The sequence below is a fragment of the Trachinotus anak genome, unplaced genomic scaffold (assembly GCF_046630095.1).
Source record: "Trachinotus anak isolate AG129_WGS33_773 ecotype Australia unplaced genomic scaffold, CSIRO_AGI_Tana_v1 ptg000010l, whole genome shotgun sequence".
In the NCBI taxonomy this organism is placed as follows: domain Eukaryota; kingdom Metazoa; phylum Chordata; class Actinopteri; order Carangiformes; family Carangidae; genus Trachinotus; species Trachinotus anak.
This window is the reverse complement of record NW_027273861.1, coordinates 15,999,107-16,014,271: the sequence shown is the minus strand read 5'-3', so window position 1 is coordinate 16,014,271 and position 15,165 is coordinate 15,999,107. Positions and strand designations below refer to the sequence as shown.

At 37.7% G+C, this 15,165-nt stretch overlaps 2 protein-coding genes across 5 annotated transcripts in view; one reads left to right on the top strand and one right to left on the bottom strand.

The window, feature by feature from the left end:
• The window catches only part of usp13 (ubiquitin specific peptidase 13), a 33,724-nt gene extending 24,227 nt beyond the window's left edge, over window positions 1–9,497 (top strand). For all 3 annotated transcript variants that reach the window (XM_071487916.1, XM_071487915.1, XM_071487914.1), the window contains exons 18-21: window positions 2,592–2,761; window positions 4,700–4,889; window positions 6,090–6,174; window positions 6,533–9,497. In XM_071487916.1, coding sequence (XP_071344017.1) covers window positions 2,592–2,761; window positions 4,700–4,889; window positions 6,090–6,174; window positions 6,533–6,629 — 542 coding nt within the window. In that variant the 3' untranslated portion in view covers window positions 6,630–9,497. The remainder of the gene's footprint in view (window positions 1–2,591; window positions 2,762–4,699; window positions 4,890–6,089; window positions 6,175–6,532) is intronic.
• Window positions 9,498–9,571: 74 nt separating this feature from the next.
• Window positions 9,572–15,165, bottom strand: part of pex5la (peroxisomal biogenesis factor 5-like a) — a 92,502-nt gene continuing 86,908 nt past the window's right edge. For both annotated transcript variants that reach the window (XM_071487917.1, XM_071487918.1), the window contains exon 15: window positions 9,572–15,146. In XM_071487917.1, the coding sequence (XP_071344018.1) occupies window positions 14,945–15,146 (202 nt within the window). In that variant the 3' untranslated portion in view covers window positions 9,572–14,944. The remainder of the gene's footprint in view (window positions 15,147–15,165) is intronic.

Here is a 15,165-nt window from a genome sequence, read left to right as displayed (position 1 = left end):
GATGGGAACTCAATATAAGAGATGGAGAAATACTAGGATGTAAAATGTATATGTGTTGGGAAAGAAAAAGAAAAAATATCCTGTTTAATAACAGTAACTATTACAACAACAATAATTATTAGTTCTGTTATTATCACCATCATCAGCCCAGTTGCTTTGTGAGTTAGGGGATATTTTCCTGGAAGAGAAGGCTGGTTGTTTCCATGTAAACAGATTTTGATGTGTAAAATCAGTGGTGTCAGATGAGCATATGATGCTGACCTGCCTTTTAAATAGTGTGGAAGTCCAAAGGTGCAATGAGCCAATGAACGTGACAAAATAAAATAGTCATGACAAAAAATAGGTGTTGTTGGTGAGTGTTAAGTGAGCGATCAAGGGTTAAAAAGGTATCTGTAACCCAGAGAAACCAAAAATACTAGTGACAAATAATCAGAACAACAGCTGCACTTCAGTTCTGCAACAGTTTCAGCAAGCTGAGTCTCCAGACCTCAACAGGACTATAAGATCTGAGTTCAAATGGAGAAGCCGTGTTACAAGGCCCAGTTATGTGATATTTGAGCCCTGTTGCAGACAGTTACAGACTGAAGAGAAATTGACTATTTTATTGAGCCTATCAGCTCATGTGAAGCCTGTGCTACAATTTTTTTGTCAAAAATGCCAAAAAACATTTCTGCAGCATATACACCACTCCCTTTACTCAGGAATGTAGACAGAATACATAACACAAAGAGGCAAGGCAAGGTTATTTGCATAGGACCTTCTCAACACAAAGGTAATTCAAAGTGAGCGACACATCACATCTCCAGTTCCTCCGTTCCGTAGAGATCGGAGCTGTTTTTGCAAGTGTCAGACTTTGCATCCCTTGGTGTACTGCAGGTGCTTATCTGTGCATGTTTGTCTGTGGGATCATCACCAGAAACTTTGTCAGAACTGACTTTGTGTCTTGCAGAACCTCTCAGCAGTAGAGACCTTCCCCTGAGGCACTAACTCGTGTCACTTTTATTTCCCTGGTTGGCTGTAAAGGGCCTCTACAGTGTAGAGAAATTAGAGCAGCCCCCTGCCTGTTAGTTTTTAAATGAGCCTAATGCATCTGCAAAATAGGCTGCATTCAGGCTCAATAACATCAGTAAAACGGTTTGTCCCTGCTGCACAAAGGCTACCACTTCTGGCTCCCCCACATTTGTTTGGTTTCATTACTTTCCCATTAGCATCGCTTCAGCTTATTTTTTTTCCAACTAAACTTTTCACTTAATCATTTTTAGATGCAGTAGTAGTGCCTCATAACATTTCTTTTTCACTGAAGCGAACCCTGAGTGCTGCATTTACAAAATTATACTAATGGCATCTTCTTCGAAGAGGTGCACTTCCAGAGCACTGTGCAGGCAAGACGACTCACTTATATTTATTTATTGTATAATTTCTCTGTGAATTTGATTAAAAAAAACTGAAAATGAGCCTTATTAAACAGGCCAGAGTTCATATAAACTTCATAAAAGTTTTTGATAAAGGCTGTAATGAGATCTAACTCCAGTTAAAGTTTACATTCGAGGTGAAATGACAGCCAGTTTAGCCGTATCTGAAGGACATGGAGGCTGAGATAGAGACAGTAGTGGGAGATAAGTGGTACGCATTTTCATTTATGGCAAGGACAGTCGTGAAGGTTTTGTTTGTGGCCAACCTATTACCATAGGAGTGTCCTTGTTCCTGGATTGAGGGTTACTTCACTTTCATTTGAATCTATTGAAAGTGCAGAAAGAACCAATTGGAAATGAGAAAGACTTTTTACTTGTACTTTATGCAAGGCTATAACATTTTACACATAATTTTTCAGGGTATAGAAACATTTTCTACATGAGTCGATGAAAACCCACATGAACTTCCAGTCAGAAGAACTTCCCAAAAATCAAAATAAAGCCTTTTATGCAAAATTCTTGTTCTTATATAATTAACTTTATGGACAACAAAGCCAAAGACAGAAGAAAATAGATGTGTTTCACTTGTTTATGGAAATGTTAATTATATGCATTGTGTGTGTGGGTGTATTCATCTAAATGGATAAACATACATCTCTGAGATGTGTGGACTTGCACTACTAATCTTGTGTTTGACATGAACATGCTACAAGGTGCTTTAGCATCAGATACTGTTTCCAGCACCAAAGAGGTATCCAGGGTGCCTCCCTGCACACACATGTTTGTGTGATGTGTGTGTTTTCTGCCTGTGGCTGAATTCTTAACAGAGTCAGTTACAACAGTTTAGCCTCCTCCATTAAAATGCACTTACGGACTCTCAAAGGACTCAGTAGTTCTGTAGTTGTACTGAAATGCAGGAAGTGTTTCCATATTTTTCAGATTTTCTAATACACCTCAATATATGTTGTTACATAATGACATGTTTCTACCTAAAACATTTTGATGTGCAGGAGACGTCTGTCAGCTTTATTCTGTCACAATCCAGATAGATATTTATGTTCATCTCATTATTAGTGTCTCTCTCTCTTTCTTTCTTTCTTTCTTTCTTTCTTTCTTTCTTTCTTTCTTTCTTTCTTTCTTTCTTTCTTTCTTTCTTTCTTTTTCTCCTTCTCTCCACAGACTTTGCAGAACCTCTCACTCTGCCATCGATGATAGATCCTGGTCCGTCCACCAGTGACAGCCCCATGGGTGCCACCCCACTAGGCAACTCACCCCCTGAGGAGAGCATTGCCATCCTCACATCCATGGGCTTCCCCCGCACTCACAGCATCCAGGCACTTAAAGCCACGGTCAGTCTTCTGCCCACTCTGTTCATGTTTGCTCTTGTGTACTAATAAATAACTATTTTTTCCATTAGCTGGCACTGATCGTTTTTTCCTCTAATAACTTGTTTCTGCCAGATGATAATTCTTAAGCCGCAACATTTCTTATTAAGAGTAGTCTGTTTACTGCTTATCAAGCTCAGTTTATCAATTTCTACATTTTCTGCTGCAGACACCTCATGCCTTTTCTTGTGACTAAAATCCTACGCTGCACACAAAGTGATATATTGTGTTAGTGGCAGTGATAACAGTGATTTGTTTGGAACAAACAAAAGGAGAGCTGGGCAGCCAGTGTGGGCAGTGTTGGTCGCCATGTCTGAACTAATAAAGAAAAGAAGTCTTCTGTAGGTGGTGTTCATGCCTTAGCCTGTTTCTCATAAAAACAATTGATAGTTATATGGAAAATAAGTCAGACTTGAGCAACAGAAAAACCGAGGGCAGAGAACCACCCACACAAGTTGATAAGTGTCTCGGAGAAGTGCAGTAGCACAGCAATGACTGCCTGGCACCACAAATGTTTTCAGATTTTGAAAAAAAGGAAATTGCAACACAACATTGATTCATTATGGAAAGAAATGATACACATAATAGAAACAATGCATCTTCTCAACCCCAAATAAAAAAACTGGACAGTAAAAACAAAAGTGTCAAGAGCTTCTGACAAAGCAGGTAGTGTTTGAAAAGAGGGAAAAGGAAGAACTGATGAAAACCAAGCTCTGTCAGTCATAGATGGGTTTGGCTGGCCTACTTGTTTGCTTTCCAAACTGCAAATTTAATAGGTCCTGCATGTCAGAGTGATTAAAGATGTCTGCTCTACATGGTGTTTACAAATAGTCCCAGCAGCATACGGACTCCTCCGCTGATGCTGCCTTTCAGGGTGAGGAACAGGATCTGTCTTGGTGACATGCCGAGCCATTTTGTCATCACAACTCACAAATGTATGTAAAATGTACAGCGCAAAAGTATAGATTTTTTTTTTTTATGTGGACAAAGGGAATGCAACTACAGCAAATTCATTAGCTCCCCTGTTTTGAAATGGCCCCTGATTCTCACGTTTCATATTTCAAACTGACCCCTCAGCAAAATTAGCCCAGCAGATTGTTAGTAAGACACGGAAATAGACACCAGGCTTCCTTGTTTATCAACCCTCATGCCACCGAACTCCCTGCCATCCACGATGTTGTTGAAGTGAAAAAAAATGAACACATATTCCCCATGAGGGGTGATGGAGGTGTGAAGCAGAGAAGTCTCATGGCTGGTTTATTATTAGCCCAAAATTAGGAGGAGGAACTTTTTTTTTTTCAACCTCAGTGACCTGACAGGGAGAGACAGAAAAAGCAGACGGTGAACCAAACCTCCTCCCTCAGACAGACGTTCTCTAGCAATCACACCTCTACTTTGGACTAAAAGCAAACATCCTCAGGGGGAATTTGGCACAGATGGATGCCTGCCACCTCCCTGATAAATGATTGCTCATTTTAACAGAGGACTATTTTTATGAGGAGTTTGTTCAAGATACAAGAGAGAGGGAGAAAACGAGATATAAGATGAACATTTCTAATTCTCAACCCTGATTGTATCCCTGTATGCAATCTTTTTGCAGACCATCTATCTTCTCTGTGATACTATTTCCTGTCACTACAAGCATGTAGAGTATATTATAGTATATTTTTTCAAACATTTGTGCAGCTGGAGCCATTATAATGCATCAGTTACTGTGCATCAAGGATGGTGTTCTCCACTGTATGTATTAAAATGGAAAATTTAAAGGATGTATGTAAATTGCATCAATGGCAATTTTAAAAAAGTTTAATATAAAATTGTAATTTGGTGATATATTAAAGGCATTTTTGTGTGGAATGTCTCTGAACTGTCTCTGACTGTTTATATCTATATATCTTTCAGAACAATAACCTTGAAAGAGCACTTGACTGGATCTTCACCCACCCAGAGGAGGAGGAGAGTGACGCCCTTTCAGACATGGCTGACACAGAGCCCAACGACAACACTTTCTCTAACGCCAACTCACACAGCGACTCCACACTGTCTCCAGACAGAGACACGTCGGGCCCACGAGTCAAAGACGGACCGGGACGTGAGTATTGACATTCTGATTTCCCCATTTTATTTATAACTACTGTTTATTGCTGCTCCGCATGTCAGTATGTTAAAAGTTGTCATTGTTGTTGTTGTTGCTTCGTGCTGCTTGCGTTGCTACATGTGTTTGTTGTTGTATTAGTGTCCTAATCTTTAACTACTTCCAGTTGCTTTGCATGGTCTGTGTTTATGTTCGTGATCATTTTCTTTATCGTTGTTGCTTTCATTTGTGAGGTCACTGTAAACCTTTTGTGTTCATGGCTCTTGAAACATCTCACTTAAGGACTGCAGTTGAAAATTAGCCAGCTGGCTTACACTGGCACATTTACAGTAATGTTGATTAATGTGCAGTGTCCCTAAATAGATAACTAAATAAATAAATAACCAAATGAAATTAAATTTGTGACTCTGCACAATTGATTTCATTGATTGTAGATGCCGTTTCTGTCTTGACTTTATTTATTACTAAACCTAATCTGACTGAACATGAAGCAATCACAGGTTACTTTATTAGTGACCGGTAGAATTAGGATATAAACTGTAGTCAAATTTTGGATTTTGTTGCCCATAGCTTAGACTTTGGGAGCTGATTTCTTAATGGCCGGAATGAGCTGGAGGAATAATAACAGCAAGCATCTTTTTCTCTGTTTCAAAATCATAACTGTATTTAAAAAAGCAGCTGCAAAACTATACTGCAATCATTGAAGCCCATTGGCGATGCAGACACCATGGTCTTCCAGCATTTCAAATTACTCAGAGGAAATCTGGCTGATCCTTCCTACACTTTAAGCAGACATGTATTCTGAGCTGTCCTTGCCAAAAGAAGACTCTGTGTACTATAACCTGCCTTTAATAGTGTGCTCTTAAAAATCTGTTTAGCTACTTCTCTACTCCTTAAAAAATCCACATATTTTTCAATTTAAATCAGTCAAAACAGAAAATAAGGAATACAATTCTATATTTAATTTTTACAGTTAGTTTTGTGTAGCCTACTTTTCTTGATCTGAACCGAAACAACATAATTTGAAATGTTTCCAACAGCAAGTGCCTTTATATTTTGTTATTTTGAGTCTGTAAAGTGAATGCTAAAAAGGCCAGGTTTAAAATGTCTAACTAGTGAAACCGTTGATTGTGTTTTCATGCTTTCCTTTAGGTGCCAATTTAAACTACCCTCTTTTTTCATTTGTCTTTTTCCCAGGTTATGAGCTCTTTGCCTTCATCAGCCACATGGGAGCATCCACAATGTCTGGACATTATGTTTGTCACATCAAAAAGGAGGGAAGGTGAGTTGCACACAGTTTCACTGAATTATATTTATTCAGTTTTTCTTGTGGTACAAAGCTGATAGCATATTATTAATCAAAATGTGGACTTTCCTATTTAAAAAAAAAAAAAAAATCACTTATGGATGTGTTTTCTTTCACATCACTCATTCTAGGAAATTTATTTCTGCAAAATTAAATTATTATCAATAAGCAATTAAAATAAATTATTCAAAATCGCAGTCTGCTTATTTAGACTGAATGGAAAAATTTAATTGACCCATTTCCTCTGTCCTCATAGCAGTCAGCTTTTAAAAAGTTAAGAATTTCACACAGCATTAATAACATGTCCCTTCCTCAAATGTTCCTCCTCCTGCAGATGGGTGATCTACAACGACCACAAAGTGTGTTTGTCAGAAAGACCTCCAAAAGACTTGGGCTACATCTACTTTTACCATCGACTGTCTAGCAGTTAAATTTACCATCCCCCCACACCCCCCTCCACCCTGCAACCTTTAAAGAACCACAGTCTTTCACTCAGAAGACTGGCAGACAACTGTATTAACAGCAACAGTGGAAATGATGGAAATAACCTCTCAGACCAGCTGCTCGCCTTACCGTGATGTCATTCAGGAGCAACCAGGAACACTGGTCAGAAAGGGAAAGCAATGTGCTTTTTGTGCATTTGTGTTAGGTTATGCTTTCAATGTATATTTCAGTGTTTATGTTTAAAAAGAAGAAGAAAAAAAGACGTTTTCTTGACAGTCTAGGTACAGAGGGATGTGAGCAATTTCCACTTCTGGACTGCTCTGGACAAAAAATAATGTCACATATCAAATCTCAATGTTCCTTCTCTATGCCTTCAGCTACTGTGCCAATATTTTCAAAGGGGTACATTTTATAAATGTATTTTGAAATGGCAGTGCTTCACTACCAGCCCTGAAATGCTCTGAAAAAGAAATTACTGTTCTGCTGGTGGCTTTGCATTTTACTTTGAACAAGAAAAAGAAGATTTTTTTCTTTGAAAGGACATCAAAAATTTTTAATGTTTTGGTTGAGCACTGAGAGAAATTACCAGCATACTGTATTCACGTTTCACACAGAAGGAGAGGAGCAAGAATGCTGTGAATATGTGTTAAATGTGACTGTAGTTAAATATGTAGTATTTCTGGCAGAAGAAAGGCTCATACCTTCCCCAGTTTTACTTGGAGATGTTGTGCGTGTTGAGAAACACCATGGTACACTGGCTGATTTATCAAGATTTATCAAGAGAAGTATTATTTTCTTCCCTGAAAGCACTTTTTGACTAAATTAAGTTCATATTGCACCTGATACAGTAGATGTGGACTTTTTATTTGAGAGATACGAGCAAGCGAATGTGATATCTTAAATTTCTAATATAATCGTTGCCTAATATAAGCAAAGTTGTGCTTATTTTAAGATAGCTGTCAAATCATCAGTGCACATGGAAGTTACATAGAAGTCCTTAATTCTGCAGTGAGTGTTTAGGATTTTTTTTTGCCCAAATTGCAAAATATTTGCATAGTAGGCAAAAAACTTAATCTCTCACCTGCAGTTGGTCCACTTGGGTTTTTTGACAGATTCAGACTATGACCCAAAAGTTCAAAAGAATGTTTTTCTTTGACCTGTTGACACTTTACACAGGTCAGTTAATTTATTTATGCATCTGACCTTTTTCCGTGTCTAAAGCAATATGCACTACAACCAAATCTACTCATGAACCTACTGAATGATAAAAGCTGCACAGTGACTCGTATCTCCTCAAAAATGTGCATTTTTGTACAGACACAGTGCAGTGCTGAATGTATAACTTCATGGTGCTCACTGCAACAAGACCTCCTCTTCAGCTTTGATACTCCAATAAACCACAGTGAAAGTAGAACTGACCCTTTGGTGTTTTAGTCACCGTAACCACATGCTGGATTATCTACCAACTCTGTACTCTCCTCATTTATCCACTCAGTTTGTTCATAATCTGCAGGACAACATAGCTTATTTTTTAGACAGTCATGAGCCTCTAACTGTCAACATCATCTCAATATATCTAGTCATATCCTCTTTCTATTTATTCATATGTGACACAGAACAGTTTTGTTTGTTGCACCTCAAAAACTCAGTGTAATATTAGAAAGTTACTGGTATTTTGTGAGTGGCATGGACACATAATTCTAGTCTATCACTCGTGCATATATTAAAGGGGAGCTCTGCTGAAATTTTTTAGCTGATCATTACTGGTACTTTTGATATTCAAGGAAATGACATGAAATTGACATTTCTTAAGAGGGTTAAAAGAAGACGTACATCCAAAACTGTGGGAGTTCGTGGCTGGAATCTTATTGTCCTTAAAAATGTCTTTCAGCAGTCTCAGGCAATGCTTTTCAAAGTCATAGGAGTGTCTTTCCCTGAGGGATGATGCAGGCGAAAATAATCTTTATGAAAACATTGAGATAAATATCTACGTTACAGAATAAATCCATATCTCTGCAGTGCTCCCCTTTAACAACACTGTGCCTAGACTTCCCTGAGCAGAGCTTCAGTTTTATTAAATCCTGACCTCTCGCCTCATCAGATACTACTTGATAGACTGCTGCAGTGTTCATTGTCTATGTGGCAGGAATTTCTGAAAGGTCTTTCTATGCAAGTCTTGTGTTTCTGCCATTGCTCTTATTAAAAAAAAAAGAAAAAAAAGTTCATTTTTTTTCTCAGAAACAAAATGAGTCGTCCTGTCAAACCCTGATCTCATCAGTGCATAGGTGATAAAGTTGTCGTCTTGCTTAATGATGTTTAGTCATATATGTCTTTAGATACTCTAACTCTAATTCATTTTATTTCTCAGCACCTTTTGTTCCCCCCTCATCCTCCCGATTACATTATCGTCTTTGTCTTTTTGTCTTCAGCTTTCCCTCCAGCTCGGTCTCTTCCATTCTTCTCCTATACGTTGTTAAAACATGATGGTTTGTCACAAAAAGGCTTTCTCACTGTCAGCATGTGCACTAGACGTTGACATTTAGTCATTTGGATTGTACCATTGTACTTTTGTGAGTTTTGTTCTTTTTCATTTAACTAAATGTCAAAAAGGTTCTTCACCTGTTTTTACTCTGTTGCCTTTTTGCAAACAAGTTTGTGCCAATTCTGTAGTTTTCATTACATAGTTTTCCTGAAGGGATAACGGTCTTTTAAGTTGACTTTTGTAATGTATGCGTTTATCCAAATGTGGCTTAGGTGTATGTGAATAGAGTCATGACAGTACGGTATACCCAGTGGCGCTGTTTACTTACAATGTTTGGATAATTTAATAAACTACATATTTGTTGAGACTTGGATTCTTAACGAATGAACAAGAAACTGCAATTCAAGCATTGACTTTTGTTGTAGAAAAATAAGACATGAGAGCATAGAATATATAACAACAGTTTATTTTAAAAGTTTACTTTCATATTGTACGTTTCAAAGGTGCTAATGCTTTCCTTGTGATTATACAGGGAGAGTAATATGCATTATAGTAGGTATTTGAATAAATGAATTACTGTATATAAAGTATATAATTTCTAAGTTCATTCATCAAAATATCATTTTATTCATACATCTGACGTGATAAATAAACCAGAACAAACTGCGTTTGTACACATGTTGAATTAAAGGAGCGAAGAAAGAAATATACACAACATGTACTGATAACCCTCATGAACCCCAACCAATGAAACTGTGATTAACATTGTATAAAGGCTTTATAGAGTGTGCAAGAAGACTGACCATAGCTGTAAATTGTTATTAGTAAATTGCTGATAACAATTATAAATATGGAATACCAAAGTGTTTGAAGTACATAAGTACAGAGTATCTGCAGATCTTGAAAGGTGTTAAAAAGCACTGAACTCAATTTCTGCAAACAAACAAACAAACAAAAAAATCTACTGCTAATAATAAATAATTCAAGGCCATATCTTCCTTTTGATTTTCCATCATACTTTGACCAGCATCATTGTAAAAAGGGATTAAGTAGGCTACTGTGTCTAAAATAAGTCTTAAATTTAACTTGGTGAACCCTCCAGGAAATAAGATATTATAAAATAAATACATAAACATAACTAAATCTTTACATTCTGAAATGTTATTTCAGTCTGCTTCTTTTCACAATAACATGAGATTTCTATTCAATTCCAGCTGTTTTTATTTCAGAATGTCATTTTCCAAAGTCAGAAAGACTTTGTCAATCAAGAAAAACAGGTCAGAGCCAGTTGTAGTTATTTGAATTTCTCATTTACTCATTGAATTTATTTGGTTGTTTTTTCAAGTGGACAGTCGATCATATAACTGTCTGGAATGACCTGCAATAAAGTCTGTTTTTTTGAAAAGAAGCCAGATGAAATAATATGATAATGACACAAGTTACAATGATCATCATAAATATGTAATTTTGAACACTTTGGGTCTCCATATATAAACCATCATGAACAGGGCTGTGTAGAGTTGGTACTGAAAATACTAATGTTGTTGAATTAAATGTTATTTGTATTTTTACTTATTTATTTTTTGACCATTTGAAGTTTCGACACAAAAAAATGGTAACAACAGCTTGATAGGTTGGGGTTATTGCAGTACATTTATAATTTCTAGAAGTCATAATTACAAAATTTCAGAATATAACTACTATTAGCCAGCAATGTACCAGTATTCAAGCTCAAGTATGTTTGGAAGAGATTAAGTGTGTTTTGCCTCACACTCATTTCTCTGCTCAAGCTTTGCACACTCGTTCTATGCAAGAAAAAGCATCTTGTGTAGAATATATGCTGAATATATACATCACTTTTTGTCAAGGTTGCAGGTTTTAAAAGTGTATTGTAGAAATATTGTAAGGAAACTTCATGATATATTTCATTGTTATACATTAGTTGGGGAGAAAGAAAGCACTTCCATGTATTTCATGCATACAAATGAAAACAGCATTCGGAAAAAAAAAAAAAAAACCCAAACAAAACAAAACATGTAGAGGATCTAGCATGCGATCAAACTCAGTCTGTTCCTCAGGAGCATGCATTACGCTAGGTCAGTTCACCTGAGAAGGTACAGTAGTAGGTTCTACAAAAAAAAAAAAAAACTGTCACCAGGCATCCTATCTCAATGCACTGCAGTATGACGTATACAGTAGAAGTTTAGATTTTAAGCCAGCAATTTAAGGTTCTTTTTAAAAAAATAACTTTTTCATTTTTAACACAACTACAGTATCTTGAAATGCAAAAAAGCGGAGGCCTACAACCTCATAAGAAAACTAGAGTTGTTTTGGAAATCACAATTTACCAGACATCATGTTTTGAGATTCTACAGTTCAATGTTGACACAGGAGACAGCTGGCAGGACCAGGGACAGAATGTATTCATATTTTATAACAAAATGGAGGAAAACTGGCCTGAAGAATAACTCGAATGTTTCTCAAATCTCTCGAGGGACCATGACAAATAAATTGGGTTTATGGTTATTGGAAAGAAAAGTGGATGGAGGCTTGCTTTGGAAATGCAAAGACTCTGATCTGAAATTAATGAAATTCCTGCGGGACAGTGTTCATCATGCAGGCATAGTGTGCTTCTAGCCGGCAGCACATACACCAAAGGTGACAGTGGTGGATGTCAACGGACGAACATGGGTGACATAGATACAAACAAGACTAAACGAGTCTACAGTCGTGCTACTGGCTCTGTGACACAGTCGTGCTAATGTAGGCATGCTAACATGTTCACTAACATGTCCACTTTAGTGACAATGCTAACATGCTGATATTTATCAGATATAATGTGTACCATGGTCACCGTCTTAGTTTAGCGTATTAGTGTTGCTAATTAGCACTAAACAAAGTACAGCTGAGGCAGGCATTTGGTCGTAACCAAAGCACTGGACAGATTAAAATTCTGATGATGGTGCTAGACTAAACAGTCAGGCACTTACCAAAGCGATCACAATTTATTATGGGGGGACATGAATGTCGGCACCAAATTTCATGGCAAATCCATGAAATGCTTACTGAGATATTTCAGTCTGGACCAAAATGGTGGACAGTCCAACATTGCCCCCTATACATCCATGCAGCTAGCATGACTGAAAATAACTTAATTAGTATTTAACGATAATGAAATATTCAACAGAATACCGCTGATTGACTACTGAATAACTCTCAGTAGTCTCATTTCGTTTCAGTAAAAAGCTGCACTGTCAATTTCTGCTTTTATCATCATCTAATCTCTCAGAGAGAGAAGAAATTTGTGCTTCCGCCTCTGCTTTGGCCTCACTGCCTTTATGATTGTGCCACTGTCAGCCTCCCTCTGATGCAGATTTCTAGTGGCTTGCACATATGTGCTGTGTCTCACTGGGCTCCTCCGCCTCCTTGATCTATTAAACATCATGGTTGGCCACAGAGACTCTGTGCCAACATTTTTTAAGTATCTGACTGCAGCAGCTACTCATCTGTTTCAGCTTTAAATGTCATTTTTGGTTATGTCTAAGTCTAAGTACATGTGGAATAACATTTTAACGTGACTGGTTCAAGAACAGTTTAAGTTTTCTAGATGTACACTTGAAGAGATTTTTCTTTTCAAGGTGCATTTCAAAGAGAACATATGCAGGGAACCAGTGAAGTAAAACCTGCATCTGCTGGCCAAGCTTGATGTACGGCAGTGGTTTCACTGGGTGCAACTGAGGTCAAAGACATATCGCTACACCACAGGGTTATAAAACATGAAGGCTACACTTTAGGTGAATTGTGTGTGTGTGTGTTTGTGTGTGTGTTTGTGTGTATCTTTTTTTTTTCCCCCAGAATCACTGACTATGTTTCTCTCTTGAAAAAGAACACTTGTTTTTGTTCTCCCCCAGTTCCCTAATGAAACCCTTTTCTCATACAGACTGTGACCATCAAAGTTGTACAGTTTAGTAGATGAATGGCTCTCGTACTGGTCTCTGGTTCCCCCTGATAGCGTCCTTTCAAAGCACACAATCACCACTTCCTTTTGGTCCACTGAGGCAGACGAGGACAAACTGACAAATTCCAAACAGCAACATAAAACGTGACCTTTTGCATAGGATCTGAGGATAAAAACAGCTTTCTACAGCAAACCCAGACTGCGAATACGCCTGTTAAACACCAAGGTGTTGAGCTATACAGTACAGCAGATTATCTATCATTTACTATATTGCACGGCGAGGAACGTGATATTCACTTCACAGAGTGACTTTCAAACTACCAACAGTGATGAAATAGAAGCTGTCAGCTAAAAAGCGTGTTTTAAGAAAAAGCTTTGCCTCTGAGGCGGTGCAGAAGATTTATCTGGAACACGAGAATCACTGCATTTCATACAATCATGTTTTCTGCAGATGCATAATGATCTCATGTTTTGAATGACCAGCTTACAGGTGGTAAAATAAATAGCTTTCCAAATATCTGTGGCATTCAGCCCAAGATTACATAAATATTTAAATCATGCATGATGTCTGAGGCAAACTGATTTAATTAAATGTATGAGCTTCACTGCCTGTGGAGGCGCAGAAAAGATACAAATGACTGCATTAGGAAATGCACCGAGCTTTTGTTGTGGTTTGCAGCTACACATCTTTTACCTGTAATGTAATTATACTGTATTGAAATTAATACAGTTGAGAAATTACAGTATGACGCTTACATCAAATACTAGAGCTTCTAGAGTCATCAAAGATGATGAAAGAGATATTTTTAGACGTCATATGAGAAAGTTATAAAGTTTCAACACTAATGAAGGTTTTACAGATCATTGCTGCCCAGCTTTCGAGTGCATTTCTCCAACCAGTCAGCATAAAGGGAACAGAGGGAAGCTTGGAGCCAACACCAAAAAAATAAACCTAAAGAAAAAAAAGAAAAAAGGAATGGCTCAGAAAGCTTTCAAGTCCAGAAGACAGCAGTTATTTAAAGAAATTGAAACCAGTCTGAAAATGGCTTAGTGTTTTGTTGCCATAAAAATAGTATAAATAAATATTGTTGTTCACATGCATTTGAGTAAGGCTTTACAACCTGGCTTGCGCATTCCACTTGGATTGAGGAAGTTATGTGTTTGTCTGAAGTGCAAAGGGACAATTTCAAACATTATGTTAATTTTAAACAATAATCCATTCATGAAAATGCTTATTCATGCAGTATCATTATTCTCCATTAAAAGAGGGTGAAAACAAGCTAGGGACAAAGTTTCCAGGTCATATGGTGCAGTCTTTATCATTTGCTCAATAAATCCATCCTTCAGGAGAGTGAGACAGTTTTGAGTCTTTGAAAGTAATTGGATGATGTTTCTTTTTCTTTTTTTTCTTCTCAAAATCTATTTTTTTCTCTGCAAACAGCATGTGAGGGTTCCTCTGTGAGATTCTCAAACTGTCTGTCTGCCCGTCTCTCCTGGCTCAGCTCTGTTCCACTGGATGAGTCAGTTTTTAATTGATGTGTTCTCTAAGGCATTGCTCATACAATCTTTGCCTGTCCTTGTGCTCTTCAGGGAAATCACAAATTGCAGTGCAAATCCATCACAAAGAAGTCACTTCAAGCACTTGGAAGAACCTGTCCTCAGAACTGCTCCAAGGTACTTGGGCGAAGAAAATATAGCAACTTTGATGGCTGCAGTTAATTTTGACGTGCATAAAAACCACACTATTGTCTCTAACATCAGATCCAACCTTTTCTGATGTGTGCACTTTGGGCTTTTGGCTGTCGGGTAGAAACTGAAGAGTAAGTGAAGTTGGAGATGCCATCATCACTACCTCCCATTCCTCAAATCTCTAGGTTGAAAGCCCGCATGAGAAGATCCAGGTCGCCAATGTTTGCAGCCTGGAAGAGTTCGGGCTGGTCCATCATGGATAAAGCTATCCTCAGAGCGGCCCAGATGTTTCCAGACATCACCTGGTGGGACTGTTGGCGACTTCGGCTTTTCCTTTGAAGGCTTAAGGCAGTCAGGAAGTTACTGGCCGCCTCTCTGGGGAAGCAATGATAAT